General features: G+C 52.9%; 2 protein-coding genes across 2 annotated transcripts in view; both read right to left on the bottom strand.

The window, feature by feature from the left end:
- LOC131586330 (uncharacterized) overlaps nucleotides 1-21,518 on the bottom strand; it is a gene marked incomplete at its 3' end in the record, with an annotated part of 381,810 nt that overhangs the window by 216,085 nt on the left and 144,207 nt on the right. Inside the window, 2 exon segments of the mRNA XM_058853155.1 lie at nucleotides 17,510-17,516; nucleotides 19,990-20,784. Of these exon segments, the coding sequence (XP_058709138.1) occupies nucleotides 17,510-17,516; nucleotides 19,990-20,784 (802 nt within the window).
- LOC131586410 (olfactory receptor 14A16-like) lies at nucleotides 10,647-11,579 on the bottom strand. The gene has a single exon (XM_058853239.1). The coding sequence runs from the start codon at nucleotides 11,577-11,579 to the stop codon at nucleotides 10,647-10,649; it is 933 nt and encodes a 310-aa protein (XP_058709222.1).

The following is a 21,518-nucleotide window of genomic DNA, read 5'->3' as shown; positions in this document are numbered from 1 at the left end:
AGAAAACAAGGAATGAGTACATTGAATTTGAAGGTCCCTCTGTCCAAGTGGCCGTCTAGAAATCGCTGGGTATCTGGAGTGTCTTGGTTTGAAAGGAAAGGTGTTTGCTAAGGAAAGCCACCATTGAAATTGATAAAAATGTAAGCAACAACCCCCTCTAAATTTTTATAATCTTGATATCAAAGTACTGTCAGATAAAGATATAGGAATAGAAATAATAGTTCTTTACTAAAGAAAGGAAAATGAAAATGCAGCAGTACAAAAGAAAAAAACCCACAAAATCCAACTTGCTGAGAGAGTCAGAATACAACCTGACACCCTGTTGGTCAGGGTGTTGGTAGCAGTCCGATTAAATGGTGGCTGCACTCCTCCTGGAGTGACAGATGTGGTTGTCTTGAAGCAATGATCCCATAGAAGATTGTAGCTTACCTCTGAAGTTCCAGTGCTGTAGATGGGTCCGGTCTCTCCTCTGGGAATCCAGTGGAGAAAAACTGCCTGTGGTGTTCTGATGCTCTGATTATATCCAGTCAGGAATGCTTGGCTCCTCCCCCTGGGTGGAGCATCTCACAATGGGATGATGTCATTTTATCAGTCCTGCAGTGAGACTCAATGGCCCATTAACAGAAGATATCCCCCTGGAGGGAGGATGGGTGATGAAAGAGATAAAGAACACTGCCCCACCTGGTTTTAACAGCTGGCCCATTAACAGAAGACATCCCCCAGTTATGAGGGATGGGTGATGGAGGAGATAAAGAAAACTGCTCTACCAGGTTTTAACAGATAGTGATAGAATACATACTTTTGGTTACATCTTGCATTGCAACCCAGGACATGAGGTCCATAAAAATTTTGCGCCACAAATATTCAGCCTTGAAAATGCCTCCCAGGAGTTCCCCATCTCTGTTCTCTCCCTTTTGGTGTTCAGTGTTTCCCTCCTGTCCCAACTGCTGGGGGTCACGCTTGTACTGGGGGTCCCCTGTCTATTCGGTCCCTGACCTCTCCAGGCTGCTGGAAGTCCAAGGAATATGAAAAGTTCCTCCCATTTCCATCTCAACACTTTGGGATGCTTGGGGTTTTTGGGGTTCCGGTGTCAATTCTCCCCTTATTCTATATTTTGGAGCGCAGGGGGTCCAAGGAGTCTCCCCTGCCCCTCTCCAGGCTGTTGAGGGTCCCACAAATCGCGGTGCTCCCCCTCTCTGGGCTCCCCACTTTGGGGTCCTGGGGGTCACAGGGCTCTGCTCCTCCAGGCTGCCTCTGCCGGCAGCCACCACTGGGACGCCACAGTGTCCCCCCAAAGGACATTTTCTACTCAGCTTTGGAGTTCTTCATTCTCCAAACATCCCCCCCAAAAAACCCAACCCAGGAACTCCCCCAAGATACCTGGGCTGAGCTCCCTCTCCCTGGTCACCTCTGGGATGGGGGTGATGATCCCACGGGTGGGGAGCTGTGAATTCAGGGAATGCTCAACTGGGATATACTGGGAGTGACTGAGATCATAGTGGGATAACAAGCACTTGACTGGGATTACTGGGAGTGTCTGGGAAGGGCTATGGACATGCTGAGGGCAACTGGGATATACTGGGAGTGTCCGTAACCATACTGGGGATGACTGGGAACACATTGGGAACAATGAGAACCATGGTTGGGACAACTGGGACCTCATGCTAACGACAACTGGGAGCGAGTGGGAGTGACTGGGTCTGCACTGGGGGCAACTGGGCATCACTGAGACCATGCTGGGAGCGGCTGGGATCATCTGGGGTGGGACTCGGACTATACTAGGGGCAACTGGGTGCAACTGGGATCATACTGGGAGCAACAGGGAGCAACTGGATCCATGCTAAGGGCAACTGGCATCCTACTGGGAGCACAGTGGGAGCAGCTGGGCAATTCTGGGCAAGACTGGGACCATATTGGCAGCAACTGGGACTGCACTCAGGGTGACTGGGAGTGGCTGGGAGCAACTGGGATCAGCCTGGAAGCACCTGAGGAGTGACTAGGAGCAACTGGGATAGACTGGGAGAGACTGAAACCACAGTGCAGGTAAATGGGATCCACACTGGATAATCCTGGGAGCAGCTGTGCCCATGCTGGGGTCATACTGGGATTCTACTGGAAGTAGCTAGGATAATATTGGATGTGATGCAAAAGGGGCTGGCTGTGACTGGAACTGTGCTGGAGGTGACTGGGAGCAACTGGGCCCATCCTGGGAATGATAGGGAGTCACTCTGGCCATGACTGGAATCATACTTGGAGGATCTGGGATTGACTGGAACCACACTGGGGGTGACTGGGTACAACAGCTCATACTGGGAGTGACTAAGATTGTAGTGGGAGTGACTGGGATCATCCTGGAAGTATTTTTCTGTAGATCTTCTGTCTTTCTGGTCTCCTTTTATTCTCCTTATTATCCTATGTACCTGAAACATTTTTGGATACCTGAATATTACCAAAAATCTTAAGGGTTAATGGTTTTTAGGTTAAATAAGCTAATTTTGCAAAGTTAATGCTATGGTAAGAGTTTTATGTTCAACTGGATGTTGTATTAAACCCTTTGCGAAAGTACCTTAATCATCTATATTTTAACAGTTAAATTTTGTCTTATTTTGACCTCTTAGCTCAGTTTTTAGAACATGGTGCCAGTATCATGGAGGCTGTGGGTTCAATCCTTGTGTGGGCCATTCACTTAAGAGTTGGACTTGATGGTCCTTGTGAGTCCCTTCCTACCAAGAATGTTCTTTACATCTGTCCACAATGAGAATATCTGGTTGGTGTTTCTCCTGTGCACCAAACTCAAGCACAGGAACATTTGGTTACCACCAGCATTGAAGTGTTCTGGGGTGTTACAGCCCTGCAGGCTCACAGTGGCCTCTTGTTTCCATGAGGCCCCAGAGTGTCCCACTGGTCCCTTGGTTCCATGGGCCCAAGAGTGCCACAATGATCCCCTTGGATCCACAACTTCCCATGGTGTCACACTGGCCTCTTGGTTCCATAAGGATCTGGAGTGTCACACAGGTTTATGGCATTTGTCCTTGCTGCCCCTCACATCCCACTGCCCCACAAAGAGCCCCGAGCCACCCATGAGGGACAGGCCCTGCTGTGCCAGGCCTGGGCTCAGGGCTTGGCCTTTCTGCTTCCTCCAACCCAGCCAAGGCTGGCTCAGCATTGCAGTTCCCTGCTCAGAGCCTTTGGCTCCCGGCAGTTCTGGCCTCCAGGATCTGCTCTCACCAGTCCCTGGGGAGCCTTTGGCAGTTTCTGCCCTCAGTGGGGCCGGTTGAAGCTCCAAGAGACTTGGAGTTTTGCTTCTGACTCCCTGAGCAGCTTCTTCAGCCTGAAGGAGGGACAAAGGAGGATCAGAGAAAGGAGAAGGAACCATGAGGTCAAGCAGTCCTTGAATTCACAGGCCCCCACCCATGGGATCATCACCACCCAATCCCACAGGTGACCGGGGAGGGGGAGCTCGGTCCAGATATCCCGGGGGGTCCTTCTTGGGTTGTGTTTTTCGAGGGGGACGTTTGGAGAATGAAGAACTCCAAAGCTGAGTGGAAAATGCCGCTTGGAGGGATAGTGGAGGGTCCCAGCATCCCTAAGTGGGGAGATAGAAACAGGGGGAACGTTTTGGATTCCTGGCACTCCCAGCAGCCTGAAGAGGTCAGGGACCGAGTAGACAGGGGACCCACAGTACACACGTGGCCCCCAGCAGCTGGGACAGGGAGGAAGCCCTGAAGACCAAAGGAGAGAGACCAGAGATGGGGAAGTCCTGGGAGGCATTTTCAGGGCTGAATCTTGGTGTTTGGGAGATTTTTATGGACTCCATGTCCTGGGTTGCAATGCAAGATGTACCCAAAATTATGTATTCTATCACTATCTGTTAAAACCTGGTGGTGCAGTTTTCTTAATCTCCTCCATCACCCATCCCTCACAACTGGGGGATGTCTTCTGTTAATGGGCCAGCTGTTAAAACCAGGTGGGGCAGTGTTCTTTATCTCTTTCATCACCCATCCTCCCTCCAGGGGGATATCTCCTGTTAATGGGCCATTGAGTTTCACTGCAGGACTGATAAAATGACATCATCCCATTGTGAGATGCTCCACCCAGGGGGAGGAGCCAAACATTCCTGACTGGATATAATCAGAGCATCAGAACAACACAGGCAGTCTTTCTCCACTGGATTCCCAGAGGAGAGACCAGACCCATCTACAGCACCGGAACTTCAGAAGTAAGCTACAATCTTCTATGGGATCATTGCTTCAACAGAACCACATCTGTAACTCCAGGAGGAGTGCAGCCACCATTTAATCAGACTGCTACCAACACCCTGACCAACAGGGTGTCAGGTTGTATTCTGACTCTCTCAGAGAGTTGTTTTTTTGTTGTTTTTTTTTGTTTTGTACTGCTGCATTTTCATTTTAATTTTTTTAGTAAGAATTATTACTTCTATTCCTATATCTTTATCTGAGAGCACTTTGATATCAAGATTATAATAATTCGGAGGGGGCAGGTTGCTTACATTTTAATATATTTCAGTGTAGGTTTCTGTCTTCCTTAGCAAACACCTTTCCTTTCAAACCAAGACACCCCAGATGCCCTGGTGACTTCTAGAGAGGGACTTGAACAGAGAGACCTAAAAACTCAATGTGCTCATTCCTTGTTTTCTCTCAAACCAGGATTTCCTAATCCCAAACCTTGGCTAGATGGAGGAAAATGCTGCAATGAAGAGGAAGATGCACCAGGACACCCAGGCAGGTGAGGAGGAAGTCAGTGCCCCTTTCCCCCTCTCTCCTGCTCCATCTCCCAGCCCAGCATGGCCCCCGGCTGCAGGACAACCCCGCTGCTGACGCCGTCCTGCCGGGGACGCACTGGGGGATCTCCTTCCCCTTCCCTCTGGCACGGAAGCAAATCCCATCCTCTCCTTGTCCTTCCTCCCCCAGACAAGGAGCTGAGGATGGAGACCAGGGAGGACAAATCCCCACGGCAGAACCTCATGGGAGAGGCCGTTTTGAGCAGTTCCACAGTGCAGGAGTCAAACTGGGAGGAAAAGCCCCAGAGATCCCACAGGAAGAGGGGCTCCAAACCCATCCCAGGGTGCTCTGAGGAGGAAAGACCCACCCTGTGCCATGAGGGCGGCCTGAGATCCAGCCAGGGCTCTGAGCTGGTGGTCCATGAGCAGCTTCAGGATGGGGAGAAGCCCTACAAGTGCTTGGAGTGTGGGAAGAGCTTCAGCCACAGCAACCGCCTGATCTGCCACCAGATGATCCACACTGGGGAATGGCCCTACGAGTGTGGGGAATGTGGGAAGGGCTTCAGCTTCAACTCCCAACTCGTCATCCACCAGCGCATCCACACTGGGGAGAGGCCCTACGAGTGTGGTGAGTGTGGGAAGAGGTTTCAGACCAGCTCCACTCTCCTCAGGCACGAGCGGATTCACACGGATGAGAGGCCCTTCCGCTGCCCTGACTGTGGAGAGGGTTTCAAGCACAACTTTAACCTCATCAGGCACCGGCGCATCCACACTGGGGAGAGGCCCTACGAGTGTCCCCAGTGTGGGAAGAGCTTCAGCCGGAGCTCTCACTTGACCCGACACCAACGGAGGCACCGGTAAGGGAAGCCCTGCAAGTGCCCCAAGTGCAGGAAGAGCTTTGTGCACTGCTCCATCTTCATCCCCCCTTGGAGGACCGACATTGAAAAGAGACCTGGTGATCCATGTTCCCTGGGATCCGTGCTGGGAAGACACCTGTCCCTTTTCCTGCCCATGGCAATGTCATGTTGTGGGATCAAAGAACGTGAGGGTCTGGCCATGGCCCTGTAATTAGATTCAATCCCATCTCAGGTTGTTGCCAGGGGCGGGAAAAGAACTCCCTCTCTCTCACCGGAGGAGAAGAGTGTTCTTTCTTGGCAGGAGGAAATATGTCGCCAGGAAGTAACTGTGAGTGGTGGTTTAGTTTTCCCTGTAAACAGTTTTTCTTATCTATTCTGTTACCAAAATTATTTCTGTTCCTGTTTGTTCCTTATCCTGTTGCTGTTCTCAATAAATTGTTCTTATCCCAGCATGGGATCTTTGCCTTTTGTGCTTTCCATGGGAGGCAGGAGGGTAGTGAGTGGCAGCGCGATTTTAGCAGGAGCAGAAAATTGGAAAATCCCATTCCTAAAACCCAGCCCGTGGAAACCGATCATCCCAGCTGGTGCCAGGCCTGGTTGCCATGGCAGCAGCCTTGGGAGCGGGTCCCTGGCTGGGGGCTGTGGGAACCTCTTCCCTCTGGTGCCCAGGGACAGGAGTGGAGGCAGCGGCTGGAGCTGAGGCGGGCAGGTTTAGGCTGGATGTGAGGAAAAGGTTTTTCCCGCGAGGCTGCTGGGGCACTGAACAGGCTCCCCAGGGAAGGCTCCCAGCTCCAGGGCTGGCTGAGCTCCTGCAGCGTTTGGCCAGCGCTGCCAGGCCCAGGCTGGGATTGTTGGGGTGTCCTGTGCAGGGCCAGCAGTTGGACTGGAGGATCCCCATGGGTCCCTCCCAACTCAGCCAATTCTGTGGCTCTGGGATCCCAGGAGCCTGGGGATGGGACTGCAAATGGTTGCCATGGCAATGGGCTCTGGCTCCAGGCCTGAGCTGGTGTCCATGGCAACCACCCCTGGCATGGGGTCTCCATGGAGCTGGCAAGGCACTGACCATAGCAACAGGGGGCTACTGATGGTTGCCATGGAAACACACCATAACAATGGGGCAGATGTTGCCATGGGAACAGACCACAGCAGAGAGACAGCTCTCGCCAGGAGCAGCTCCTGAGCACAGCCCAGCAGGGCTGGGGCCCTGCCAGGGCAGCTCAGGGACACGAGCAGGCCCAGACAGAGCTCCCAGGGGCTCAGCACTGGCAGGGGCTGTGGGATGTGCCAGAGGGGGCTGTGTCCCAGTGGCACCTCTGTGGCTGTGTCCTGGAGCCCCAGAGCAGCTGTGATGTCAGAAAGGGGCTGTGTGACAGCTCCGAGTGGGTTGTGTGAGGTCACAGATGGGGCTGTGACATCACAGAGTTTGTTGTGTGAGGTCACTGAGCAGCTATGGCATCATAGAGGGGACTGTGTGACATCACAGAGCAAGCTGTGACATCATGGCATGGCTGTATGACATCATAGACCTGGTTGTGAGGTCAAAGTACGTGCTGTGACATTACAGGGTATCTGACATCACAGAGATGGTTGTGTGACATCACTGATGGGGTTATGACATCACGGAGTTGGCTGTGACTTCATAAATGATGGTGTGAGGCCATTGATCAGAGACTGCCATCATAGAGGGTGGCTCTGTGACATCACAGACCAGGATGTGACATCACAGACCAGACTGTGACATCACAGGTTGAATTTTTGACATCATAGTCTTCTGTGACATCACAGTACAGCTGTATGACAACACATGATAACATCCCAGAGTTGGCTCAGTAAACAGAGCACAAACTTAACAGGACTTCAGTTATACCTTAACCTTAACTGAAACCTCAAATGTCACAATTTAGCAAAACAACAGCATTTACTGTATTTAACTAACTCACAACCTATGACTTAGCAAATTAGCAGAGGAATAATACTAAACAGTATTTAAATTAGCTTATAATTTATATTAAACATAACAATGGAGCAAGAGAAGAACACTAGGCAGCATTTAACTTAGCTTATACCTCATGACTTACCCTCACTCACAGGCCTGACTGACTGAGATCTCCAAGGCACTCCAACCCCTCTGAGAGCAGCATTTCTGCCACATTTGCCAGGGCACAGCGCTGGTGTGTGCACACAGACACAAAGGGGCAGTGCAAGGCAGCTGTGAGAAATTCCCCTGCAGGGCAGGGAAATGCTCCCTGCGGATGCTTTGGCATCTCCCCAGAGGGTGAAGGGCTGAGCCTGGAGGAGTGGGGGGATCGGCCCAGGCTCTGTCCTTGTTCGGGGATGCCCCGAGTGCAGCAAACGGGAGAGTTCCCGGCTCACAGAGGCCCCACTCCGAGGGAGGTGGCTGGCCCAGGAGAGCTGCAAGGGGCTCTTTTTGGAGCGCTGTTTGTAGGGCCCCAAGAGAGGGGCTTCAGGCACAGCAATGTTTCATCCTGGCCGCACTTGGCATCAACAGCTTTCTTTTCAAGGCTGAGAACAGGGATGTTGTGCCACGCAGGGAACAGAAACAGTTCCCAGGGCTGCTCCTGAAGCAAGCAGGAGCTGCTTGGGCAGCAGCAGTGCCTGGGAGCAGACAGTGTTTCTGATGAGCTGCAGAGGAGCTGAGCCCAGGGGCTGTTGGCCAAGGCCCAGGCCCAAGGAGCATTTCTCAGCTGGCAGGGCGGCCTGAGAAGGGGAGGGGGGAATGCACCAGCACAGGGCCCATGGAACCAAGGGACCATTGTGACACTGTGGGGCACCATGAAATAAACAAAGCATTGTGACACTGTGAGGCCTCATGGAACCAGTGAGACCACTGTGGTCCCCACAGAACCAAGAGGACCATTGGGATACTGTGGGGCCTCGTGAAACCAAGAGACCTTTGTGACACTGCAGGGCCCAATGGAACCAAAGGTCCATTGTGACATTGAGGGGCTATAAGAAACGGTCTGAAAATTCCCTCATCTGTCTCACAACCATCTCAAGGACAGAGACTGAGACCCTGAATATCACAAGGGACTTGGTTTGGGGGTTTGGGCCTAGCTGAGGTGGATGTTTGCTAAGTGATTGTTTGCAGGTGGTTGCACGGTACACTGCTCTCGTTCCTGCTGGCGAGCAGAGGTTTGTGTGTGGTACCCTGTGCAATGGGTTTCTACGACTCATGGCCCTCATTCCTGCTGGTGGACAAAGGCTTGCAAGGTGTGGTTTGCTCTGTACCCTACACCTGCCCCCTGCACCATGGAATTCATCACAATGCTCATCAAACTCCTCTGGTTTTGGCCCTGCGCCCCTCGCTTTGCGAAAGACTATAAAATTATACCCCAAACTTACCTTCCTTTGAGATCTCCCCAACAAACAGAAGATTCTGTGTCGTTGGATGGCTGAGTGGACTTCAACTCTGGTAGCTATAATCCGCTTACTCTCTGTTCCTTATGCTTTGCTTTCTCTTCTTTTAGCTCTATTGCATATTAGTGTTGATGAGCACTCAATAAAGTGTGTTTTCTTGTTTAAGTCCCTGGTTTGCTGATAATCTTTTGTACTCTAAGATCCAATAAAAGAATCCCACTTTGCAGATTGTGACGGGGCCACTGTGGCACCGTGGAGCTACATGGAAGCACAGAGTCCATGGTGACAGTGGGGGTCCTCGTGGAACCACAGAGGCCACTGTGACACTGCTGGGCCTTGTGGAACCAAGGGGCCACTGTGGAACCAAGGAGACCCTGGTGAGACCCTGCTGGGGCCCAGTGGGATCAAGGGGCCATTGTTCCATTGCAAGGACTGCTGGAACTAAGGGAACACCTGTGACACTGTGGTGTCCCATGGAACCAAGTGACACTGCAGGATCTTGTGTAACCAGGCCCCATGTCCTGGTGACACTGCAGGATCTTGTATAACCAGGGCTCCATTGTGGCACTGCACCACCAAGGAATTCATTGTGACACTCTGAGACCTCATGGAACCAAGAGGCCCCTGTGACACTGCAGGGCCTTGTGGAACCATGCAGAGCATTGTGACAGAGCAGGACCTCGTGTCATGATGGGGCCATTGGGACACTGCAGGGCCCCATGGAACCAAGGGGCCAGTGTTGCTCCTCAGGGACTCCTGGAATGAAGGAAACTTGTTTGACACCGTGGTGCCCCTTGGGACCAAGAAGCCATGATGACACTGTGGAACCAAGGAGAGCATTGCTGCACTGAGAGACATCATGGAACCAAGGATCCACTGGGACACTGCGGAGCCCAAGGATCCAAGAGACTTTGTGACACTGAGGGGTCCCACGGAACAAAAGGGACACTGTGACCCTGGGAGGCCTCATGGAATCCTGGAGACCATTGTGACACTCTAGGGCCCCATGGAACTGTGGTGACACCAGGTTGTCTGGGAGTGTTGATGTGCTGCAGGGTAGGAGGGCTCTGCACAGGGACCTGGACAGGCTGGATCCAGGGCCCAAACCCAACAAGGTGAGGTTTAACAAGTCCAAGTGTCAGGTCCTGCACTTTGGCCCCAACAACCCCTGCAGTGCTACAGGCTGGGGACAGAGTGGCTGGACAGCAGCCAGGCAGAAAGGGACCTGGGGCACTGATGGACAACAGGCTGGGCATGAGCCAGCAGTGTGCCCAGGTGGCCAAGAAGGCCAATGGCTCCTGGCCTGGATCAGGAATGGTGTGGCCAGCAGGAGCAGACTTCAGTACCACCCCTGACTTGCCCCCAGCTCTGCACACAAATATTGCTGCTGCAGCTCCAGAGAAGGGAACAAAAGGGGGATCTCTGGAGAAAACTTTGCTGGGAAACCCTTTAGTTCCTTTAAAGCCACCAAGAGCACAGCCCCTCATTGGCACAGTCTGTGGCCAAAGGGAAGATGGAGAGAGAAACAAAATGAGAAATGGCAGAAACAATTATATTTTATTTTGGACAAAATCTAAAAATTAAAACAAAGAAAACATCCAAAATGAGACCAACAAGAAGTATCAAAAATGAATTTTATTACAAGTGATTTGCAGAAATTGGCCAGAAGTTTAATGTTTCTGAAACCATCCAGTCATCAGTGTCCACACTGCAGACTTGAGCTCCTGATTCCTCAGGCTGTAGATGAGGGGGTTCAGGGCTGGAGGCACCATTGAGTACAGAACTGACACTGTCAGATCCAGGGATGGGGAGGAGATGGAGGGGGGCTTCAGGTAGGCAAATGTGCCAGTGCTGATAAACAGGGAAACCACAGCCAGGTGAGGGAGGCAGGTGGAAAAGGCTTTGTGCCGTCCCTGCTCAGAGGGGATCCTCAGCACGACCCTGAAAATCTGCACATAGGAGAAAACAATGAACACAAAACAGCCAAATACCAAGCAGGCACTGACTGCAATAAGCCCAAATTCTCTAGTGTAGGAATTGGAGCAGGAGAGCTTGAGGATCTGTGGGATTTCACAGAAGAACTGGCCCAGGGCATTGCCCTGGCACAGGGGCAGGGAAAATGTATTGGCTGTGTGCAGCAGTGAATAGAGAAAGCCACTGGCCCAGGCAGCTGCTGCCATGTGGGCACAAGCTCTGCTGCCCAGGAGGGTCTCATAGTGCAGGGGTTTGCAGATGGACACGTAGCGGTCGTAGCACATGATGGTCAGGAGGAAATACTCTGTTGCAGCACAGAAAACCAAAAAAAATACTTGGGCAGCACATCCTGTGTAGGTGATGTCTCTGGTGTCCCAGAGGGAATTGTGCATGGCTTTGGGCACAGTGGTGCAGATGGAGCCCAGGTCAGTGAGGGCCAGGTTGAGCAGGAAGAAGAACATGGGGCTGTGCAGGTGGTGGCTGCAGGCTACGGCGCTGATGATGAGGCCGTTGCCCAGGAGGGCAGCCAGGGAGATGCCCAGGAAGAGGCAGAAGTGCAGGAGCTGCAGCTGCCGCGTGTCTGCCAATGCCAGCAGGAGGAAGTGGCTGATGGAGCTGCTGTTGGACATTTGCTGTGGCTGCATATGGGGACCTGTTCATGAGGAAAAAGAGCAGTGACAAATCAGGAGAGACTGGGATTCACCCACCTTTGTTCCTGTGCTGGGAAAATCTTCACCCAGGTCCCTGTCTGAGCTCCAGCTGTGCTGTCTGACTGTTCCAGGAGCAGCCAGGCCTGTGCCTGGGGGCTCTCCAGGAGCCATCCCTGTCCTGCTGCCCCGGGTTTGTGGCCATGCAGGAGAGGGACATGGCTGGAAATTCAGGATTTGTCAGAGGATTCACTCCTAATGCAGAAAGGTTTGTTGCCATCTGCACACACACTTCTAAATTATGGCAGGAGTTGCTTTTAGGAATTGTCTTCTTACCCACAAATCATTCCTGCTTCTCTGAGGTCAGAAATCCCCAGCATTTCTGCTGCACTCAGAGTTTCCCACTGAGAGATGTGAGAGGCAAAGGATTCCCTGTGGCTTAGGGAAGGTGAGGGGCTGGATGGGCTTGTTCCCAACTGCCCTGGGTTTGCACCTTTGGCTGGAATCAGAGCACAGTCACACTCCTGTGTCACCCTCGCATAAACCAGACCCTGCCCAGAGCAGAGGGATCCCTGAATGTCTCACCCTCTCTAAAGGTCTCTGGGCAAGGTCTCAGCACTCCCCTCTGTCAAGGACACTCACAGCTCCCTTGGCAAAGCCAACAGCATTTCCTCAGCTGTGGCATCTCTGCCCTTCCCCATGAGACATTCAGGGAACTCTGAGAGGCTCTGGCACAGATTTGCAGCCAGGAGGGCAGCTCAGAGCTTGGAAGGACACAGCAAGGAGATCCCCAGGTGTGCCCATGATGGGATCTCAGGGAGGGGACTCAGCTCCTTCCCCTTTCCCATGGACTGCTTTGCCCACAGCCCCACAGGTCACAGGGAAGCTGGGACACCCCATTCCCATGGACACACCTGCCTGGCAGCAATCCCAAGGGCAGGGCCTGACTCAGCTGCTGCAGATGCCAGAGCCTCCCTGAGAGCCCCAGATACCAATGACAATATCAGAGCAGTGCATTTAGGCTGTTTAGGAGGCTCCCAGCAGAGAGACTGAGCACCCAAACTTACAATTCTGGCATCTCTGTAAATGTTCCAACATCACTTTGATATTCCTGGTGTGTCCCCTTCAACTCAGAATGTTCTGTGATTCTGGGATTACAATTCCTCTTCTGCTTCTCTCATCCCCCTGTTATCTAAAATAAAAAGAGAAAAAACCTCTTTGCAACAGTGTTAGAACAGTAAAGTAAGAAACAGACTTTTATTGGAAGCTTCCAGGTATCCAGTGGAGATGTGGGACACCCGGCCCCTTATTTCAACAATTAATTAAGGTTGACTAATTAGGATATTTAACAGAAACATTCAATAGAAGATTCAGTTGCCCCAGTTACACACCCCAGGGTCAACCCACTGGAGCAGGTCCAAGGGTTGCTTTGCCCCACTTTCTGTTATGACTGTTCATATTCTGGTTAAAAAACAATATGTTCTTCTTGTAGCTCCTCTCCCTGATGATAAGACTATTTAGTATTTCAGAAATGTATTTAGAAGATGAGATTATTGTTCTAAAATCTAACAGAAAGGTTAGGAAACATACTAGAGTTAATTAAGGATAATAGTTATATAAGTATATAATAGTAGTTTAATAGAGTTAATTAAGGATTATAATTTTATATCTATATAACAACAGTTTACAGATCTAAAAATATATTAAACATATATAAAAAGCAAAAATCTTTTTGTCATCTTCTCAACTTTCCCACCCTGCTTAAAGCTAGAAATTGAAAACAGTCTCAGGAAAGCTCCTGATCTTGACAGCAATCCCAGTCTCACCTTCTTTTGGGAAGTGTCCTCCGGAGCTGTGCCCAGGCAGGTCTGGAGCTGGGAGCAGCCCTGCCCCACACAGCCCCTCTCAGCAGCAGCACCTGCCCTGCTCAGGGTGGCTCCTTCCCCCCACAGCTTCTCCCCAGCGCTGGGAGCAGCTCCCCGGGCCGGCTGAGAGCTGTCCCTGGCAGGCAGCAGAGTCCCTGCCCCAGCACAGCGCCCTGGGCTGCAGGACCCTGCTCTGCAGGACAGCCCTGGGCACCCCTGGCTGCTCTACACAAGGGACAGGCAGAGAATGTACTCACAGAGTCTGTAGGCACTGGCATGTTCCAGCTTGAGGAGATGCCTCCAGGAGCTGCAGCTGCATTGTCCTGCAGCCAGAGGCTTCCTGTGTCAAGGGCTGGCAGTGATTCTGCCCCAGGCACTTCTCAGCACCTTCCCAGCCCTGACTGATTGAAGCTCTCTGTGCCTCTGGGCTGTGCCCAGGGTGGCTGCAGGCAGTGCCCCAGCCCTGCTGGGCTGGCAGGAGAGCTGCTCAGCAAGAGAAATGTGCTTTTGAAGCTCTTCTTGGTTTCCAGGGGCTGCCTCTGTGCCAGGAGCCTGGCCCAGCTCAGCAGCACAGACACAGCAGCAGGACTTTAATGAACCTCTTGGGGCTTTGTGCTGAGGCCCTGAACATCAGTCCCTGAGAGGGAGGGGAAGAAACCTCTCAAGAACTCCAAGTCAGAATCCAACTCCAAAGTTTCTTTTCCTTTTAATGGGTCCCACTGAGGGACATGACTGAGAAAGTGTCCCCAGGCCCCAGGCAGAGCAGAGAACTGGAGGCACTGATGACAGCTGGGGACAAAGAGAAGCCAAGTCTTGGTGCCCTGGGCCACAGCAGCCAGTGCTGTGCCAGCAAGGGCTGTGAGGAGACACCTTGTCCTGAGGCCCTGGGGCCTCCTGGCACAGCCCCAGCAAGGCTGGCCACTGTCACCCCCTTGGCCTGCCCTCAGCATCCCCCCTAGCCCACATGCCAGTGGCCTCAGGGATCTGCTGGAAGGAGTCCCTGGGGAGCCTTGCTCAGGAATGGTCCTGGGGGGCTCCTTCATGCTCCCAGGGACTGCAGCTTCTCCAAAGGACTTTGGCTTTTGCTTTGGAGTCTCTGAGAGCTTTGTGCAATCCTGGCCTCCAATTATCTGCTGTAATTAGTCCCTTGAGAGGCTTTGTCAGTAACAACACTCAGTGGGGCTCATTAATGCTTCAAGGTACTTCAGGTTCTTAAGGTACTTTCCTTTTTCCTTCCCACCCTGAGTCTCTGAGAAGTTTGTGCAATCAGGGCCCCAATTATCTGCTTTAACGAGTCCCTTGGGAGCTTTGCATTGACACTCAGTGGAGCTCATCAGTACTTTGAGATACTCAGGGTTTTTCAGCTACTTTGGATTTTCCTTCCCACACTGAGTCTCTGGGAGGTTTTTGTGCAATCCTGGCCTCCAGTTCTCTCCTCCAAGGAGTCCATGAGGATTCTGTGTTGGGGATGGACCTCAGTGGCACCCATTACTGCGTCAAGAAACTTTGGGCTTTTCCACTGACTTTGACTCTTGGAAAGGTTTGTGCAATCTCCTCTCAGGCCCTGAGGTTCCAGGGCTCAGCTCCAAATGCACCACGGGGCTCATTAGGATCAAGCAAGTCCTAACAAACCATGGCTGTGCCTTGATTTCCCTCTGGTCTGGTGCAGTTCCTAGGAAAGTTTCCTACAATAATTATGGAGAAATAGTTCAAAGAACTTCTAAGAAATATGAATTCCTATTTTAAAGGGTGTCTTTTATTCCTGTTCTCTTTAGAGCAGAGATGATTGCAGCATTCAGTGATGGATATTGATCCAAGGTCTCTCCTAAGGAGGTCTGGCCAGGGCAGAGAAGCTGTGCCTTGAGGTCTGACCCAGTGGGGACAACCTTGCTCCACATTCCCCAGCCCCATCCTGTCTCTCCTCACTCCCCTGGGACCTGCTTTGCTCACAGAACTGGCTGCACTCAGGCAAAGAGGGGTTTTCCTTCTTCGATTTTAGCAATCTAAAACTGCTGAGTTTCCCCATGGAAAACAGACACCCTCCTCAAGTGTGTGCCAAGCCCAAGGTGCCACCAAGGAGGTTCCCCTTCCCCAAGGCAGAACCACGCAAGGAATGTTTCAGACACACAGGGAGTTCTACAATAAACACAAATCCAGAGTTGGCTGAAGGCAGAATTAGAGCAGCTGCTGAAGGACAGAGAAGCTTTGAACTCCTTGCAGCTGAAAGCACCAAGTGGGTTGTTGGGAGGTGAGTGAGTGAGGCAAGAGTGAGGGAAGGGAAATGCAGAGAGCCCTGGAAGTGTTTCTGTGCAAACAGGCTGCTGCAAGGGCAGCGTTGGACTTCTCTGGGGGAAACTGTGAGGGAGGTTGGGGCAGAGTGACCTCCCCAGTGATCTAGAGATGTCACACAGCCACCTGGGATGTCACAGCCCACTCAGTGGTGTCACACAACCTGCCCCGGGATATCACACCACCTTTCTGTGATGTCACATCTCTTCCTATATGCCACAAAACCACCTCGTGATGTCACATAGCGTTCTGTGATATCACACAGCAATATTTGATGTCATATTTCCCTCTATGATCTCACAGTTGGCACTGTGATGTCATACAACCTGTCCTGAGATGTCACATGGCTCTTCTATGATGTCACTGCCCACTCTAGGATTTCATATCACAACCATGTGGTGTCACAGTCTGCTCAGTGATGTCACAACCCTCTAAGTGATATCAGCCAGACCATGCTGTGATATCATACAGCCATACTGTGGTGTCACACCCTGCTTTCTGATGTCACAGAATCCCCTCTATGATGCTGTAGCTGCTCAGTGACCTCACACAACAAACTCTGTCATGTCACAGCCCCATCTGTGACCTCACACAACCCACTCGGAGCTGTCACACAGCCCCTTTCTGACATCACAGCTGCTCTGGGGCTCCAGGACACAGCCACAGAGGTGCTGCTGTGACACAGCCCCCTCTGGGACATCCCACAGCCCCTGCCAGTGCTGAGCCCCTGGGAGCTCTGTCTGGGCCTGCTCGTGTCCCTGAGCTGCCCTGGCAGGGCCCCAGCCCTGCTGGGCTGTGCTCAGGAGCTGCTCCTGGCCAGAGCTGTCTCTCTGCAGCGCTGCCCTTGCCAGGAGCTGCCTCTGGGCCAGGAGCCCGGCCCAGCTCAGCAGCACAGACACAGCACCAGCACTTTCATCACCCTCTCGGGCCTTTGGAGCTCTTGGCATCACACTCAGTCCCTCAGAGTGTGCTCCAGAAACTTCTCAAGAACTCAAACACAGACAGAAACACTGAAGTTTCTTGTAGTTGAAATGAGAGACACGAGTGAGAAAGCGTCCCCAGGTTCCAGGGAGAGCAGAAGACTGGAGGCCCTGATGTCAGCTGGGGACAAGCAAGGGAAAGGTGTCTGTGGTGCTGAGCAAAGCTGGATGTGTTTCAGGAATGCCAAGGGCCAAGGGCTGAGCCCCAGCCCCTGGCAAGGCAGATGCTGTCCCTCCCTCATTGCTCAGGGCTCTTCCCGGGGCACTGGCATGTGGGGATGTGCAATGCCAAGGGCAGCACCATGGGGCGGCCCCTGCCAGGCTGCTGAGCAGGGACAAGGAGGCAATGAGGCCCCAGGGCTGCCAGGGTCACTTGTCCCCTGCTGGCCTCAGGCCCAGGGCCAGCAGCCATGGCCAAAGGGCTGCACAAGTTTCCTCTGGCAGGGCCTTTCAGCTGTACAGCCCAGAGCCCTCAGCCTCTGCCTGCTGCTAATGTGATGAGGCCTCCAAACCCCATCCTGGGAGATTTTTTAGTCTTCTCCGTGGTCTGTGAAAATGGAAACACTGGTCAAAGTTATTTTCTCCCAAATCTTGCAGTGACAGAACAAGGATGAATATCTTTAAAGTGAACTAGAGTGGATTTGGTTGTTTTTAGAAGGAGGAAATATTGTACAATCAGAGTGGCACAAAACTGCAACTGCTTTTGCAGACAAATGTATGCCTCATACCAGGACTGCTCCAGGAGCAGGATCTCTGTGCAACCTGACACAGTGAAAGCCCCTCCCCTCCCCAAGGATGGAATTCCTGTTGTGTGGGTTCTCTGATGTGCTGAGTGCCCTCAGAGTGCTCCTGGCCAGAATGTCTGCTGAGGGCCAGCCAGGCTGCTGCAGTGGCACTGACCTCACAGCCATCACCACTGCAGCCATGTCCCCTGGGCCTGGCTCTCCTCTTTCCTCTGTCCCTGCCTTGTCTCTGCTGCCATGAAGAGTTGTTTCATTATTATCTTGTCCCCAAGGTGCTGGGGCCAATTGCTTCCCAGTCAGGCTCCTGGAGCAGCAGGGGCTTTTCAGAGCCCAGCCAGAAATGAGCCCTGAAGCAGCAGCTCTGCAGTGCTGGCCACCAGGCCGGGGTGCCAAGGGAGCCTTCTGGCCATGGCCTGGAAGCAGCTGCTGCTGCCCAGGTGCCTTTGGTGCCTCAGGCTGTCCCTGGCACAGCTCCCAGCATGGCACTCTGCACTTGTGCCCGAGCCCTTCCCTGGGTTGGGGCTGGCCTGGGGCTTTTCCTGCAGCAGGATCTGCCCTGGGCATGGCACAGGAAAGGCAGTTCCTGCTGGAGCCGGAGGCTGTGCCTGGAATGGGCTCAAACAACTCCATCAAGGCCCTGTTCACTTCAAAATTGCTTCCTAGAGCACTCTAGTCTAATAATTGTTATAGCTCCTCTACTCTGGAGTAAATAAATATTTTTTTTATTTACACTGTGGTGTAAATAAATCATGTTCAGAATCAGTCACAGTTGTATTTGTATAAATAAAACTGATATTCCATTGTTAATCATGTGGGACAAATTGAATTACGGTTCAATTCTACCTGTCCAATATTTAGACATAAACCTTTGACAAACTCAGGCTGCGATTGAATCCAGCTGCTCCCAGGTTCCTCTCTTAAAAGGAATTTAAAAGTCTAGGCATCCTGGAGGGGTTTGAGGATCCATGGCGGCTCTTGGGTGTCATTTCTCCACCTTATGACTCAGCAGGACTTTCTCCAATAAAGAAATAAAGCTTTTGCCTGAAGCTCCCACTCTGCCCATGACAGGAAGCCCTGGGAGTGTCTGTGACATCCCGGCTCTTTGGCAGCCTGGGGACTCCTGGGATGTCACCGTGGAGCCCCCGGGAGTGCCTGTGACAGAGCGGTGCCTTTGCAGCCCAAGGTCCCCTGGGATGTCACCACAGAATTGCTGTGACTGCATCTGACCACACGGCTCTTCAGCATCCCCAGAAACCCCTGGGAGGTCTCTGTGGAGCCGCTGTCTATGCCTGTGACATTCCGGCTCTTGAACAGCCTGGAGACTCTTGGAATGTCCCCATGGAGCCCCTCTGAGGGCCTGTAACAAATCTGATCCTTGGTAGGCAACCATCACCAGGACCTGTTGCTATGGTCTGTTTCTATGGCAACCATCACAGCCCCTGTTGCTATGGTCAGTCCCTTGGCAGCTCCATGGAGACCCCATGCCAGGGGTGGTTGCCATGGACACCAGCTCAGGCCTGGAGCCAGAGCCCATTGCCATGGCAACCATTTGCAGGCCCATCCCCAGGCTCATGGGATCCCAGAGCCACAGAATTGGCTGAGTTGGGAGGGAGCCATGGGCATCCTCCAGTCCAACTGCTGGCCCTGCACAGGACACCCCAACAATCCCAGCCTGGGCCTGGCAGCGCTGGCCAAACGCTGCTGGAGCTCAGCCAGCCCTGGAGCTGGGAGCCTTCCCTGGGGAGCCTGTTCAGTGCCCCAGCAGCCCCACGGGAAAAACCTTTTCCTCACATCCAGCCTAAACCTGCCCGCCTCAGCTCCAGCCGCTCCCTCCACTCCTGTCCCTGGGAACCAGAGGGAAGAGGTTCCCACAGCCCCCAGCCAGGGACCCGCTCCCAAGGCTGCTGCCCATGGCAACCAGGCCTGGCACCAGTTGGGATGCTCGGTTTCCACGGGCTGGGCTTCAGGAATGGCATTCCCCAATTTCCTGCTCCCGCTAAAACCGCGCTGCTGCTCGCTTCCCTCCCACCTCCCATGGAAAGCAGAAAAGGCAAAGATCCCAGGCTGGGATAAAGAACAATTTATTGAGAACAGCAAGAGGATAAGGAAAAACCAGACACAGAAATAATCTTTGTAACAGAATAGATAAGAAAAACTATTTACAGGGAAAAATAAACCACCACAGACTGGCTCTTTCTGGCCACGTATCTCCTCCTGCCTGGAAAGGACACTCTTCTCGTCTGGTGAGAGAGAGGGAGTCCTTTTCGTGCCCCTGGCAATGACCTGATATGGGATTGAATATAATGACAAGGACATGGTCAGACTCTCACATTCTTTGATACCACATCATGACATTGCCATGGGCAGGAAAAGGTACAGGTGTCTTCCCAGCATGGATCCCAGGGAACATGGATCACCAGGTCTCTTCCTGACCTCGGTCCTCCAAGGCGGGATGAAGATGGAGCAGTGCACAAAGCTCTTCCTGTACTTGGGGCATTTACAGGGCTTCCCTTACCGGTGCCTCCGTTGGTGTTTGGTCAAGCTAGATTTCCAGGTGAAGCTCTTCCCACACTGGGGACACTCGTAGGGCCTCTCCCCAGTGTGGATGCGCTGGTGCCTGATGAGGTGGGAGTTTTGCTTGAAGCCCTTCCTGCACTCGGGGCAGCGGAAGGGCCTCTCATCCGTGTGAATCCGCTGGTGCAGGAGGAGAGTGGAGCTGGTCTGAAACCTCTTCCCACACTCAGGACACTCATAGGGCCTCTCCCCAGTGTGGATCATCTGGTGGATGGTCAGCTGGGACTTCTGGATGAAGCTCTTCCCACATTCCCCACACTCATAGGGATATTCCCCAGTGTGGGTCCTCTGGTGGATGGTCAGGGAGGAGCTGTTTCTGAAGCTCTTCCCACATTCCCCACACTCGTAGGGCTTCTCCCCAGTGTGGATGCGTCGGTGGGTGATGAGGGTGGAGTTTCGCTTGAAGCCCTCCCCACAGTCAGGGCAGCAGAAGGGCCTCTCATCTGTGTGAATCCGCTGGTGCCTGAGGAGAGTGGAGCTGCTCTGAAACCTCTTCCCACACTCGGGACACTCGTAGGGCCTCTCCCCAGTGTGGATGCGCTGGTGGGTGATGAGTTTGGAGATGAAGCTGAAGCCCTTCCCACATTCCCCACACTCGTAGGCCCATTCCCCAGTGTGGATCATCTGGTGGCGGATCAGGGTTTTCCTCTGGCTGAAGCTCTTCCCACACTCCAAGCACTTGTAGGGCTTCTCCCCATCCTGAAGCTGCTCGTGGACCACCAGCTCAGAGCCCTGGCTGGATCTCTGGCTGCCTTCCTGGCACAAGGTGGGTCTTTCCTCCTCAGAGCACCCTGGGATGGGTTTGGAGCCCCTCCTCCTGCAGGATCTCTGGGGATTTTCCTCCCCATTTGACTCCTGTGCTGTGGAGCCCCTCAAAACGGCCTCTTCCATGAGGTTCTGCTGTTGGGATTTGTCCTCCCTGGTCTCCATCCTCAGCTCCTTGTCTGGGGGAGGAAGGACAAGGAGAGGATGGGATTTGCCTCCGTGCCAGAGGGAAGGGGAAGGAGATCCCCCCAGTGCGTCCCTGGCAGGACGGCGTCGGCAGCGGGGTTGTCCTGCAGCCAGGGGCCATGCTGGGCTGGGAGATGGAGCAGGAGAGAGGGGGAAAGGGGCACTGACTTCCTCCTCACCTGCCTGGGTGTCCTGGGGCATCTTCCTCTTCCTCACAGCTGCCTCCTCCATCCGGCCAAAGGTCTGGGAATGGGAAATCCTGGTTTGGGGAAATACAAGGGATGAGCACATTGAGTTCATGTCCCACACTGTCCACACATTGATGTCCCTCTGCCAAAGTCCATCTCTAGATGTCACCGAACATCTGGGGTCTATAAAAACCTCCCAAACACCAAGATTCACCCTGAAAATGCCTCCCAGGAGTTCCCCATCTTTCCTCTCTCCCCTTTGGTGTTGAGGGGTTCCCCATGTCCCAGCTGCTGGGGGTCACGCTTGCACTGGGGTACCCTGTCTGCTCTG

The sequence above is a fragment of the Poecile atricapillus genome, chromosome 19 (assembly GCF_030490865.1).
Source record: "Poecile atricapillus isolate bPoeAtr1 chromosome 19, bPoeAtr1.hap1, whole genome shotgun sequence".
Classification (NCBI taxonomy): Eukaryota; Metazoa; Chordata; class Aves; order Passeriformes; family Paridae; genus Poecile; species Poecile atricapillus.
Note: the sequence above shows the minus strand (reverse complement) of the source record. Positions and strands in the feature narration are given on the sequence as shown.

Coding starts and splice junctions, on each gene's coding strand:
- LOC131586410 (XM_058853239.1), bottom strand. CDS start 11,579: ATGTCCAACAGCAGCTCCATCAGCCACTTCCTCCTGCTGGCATTGGCA.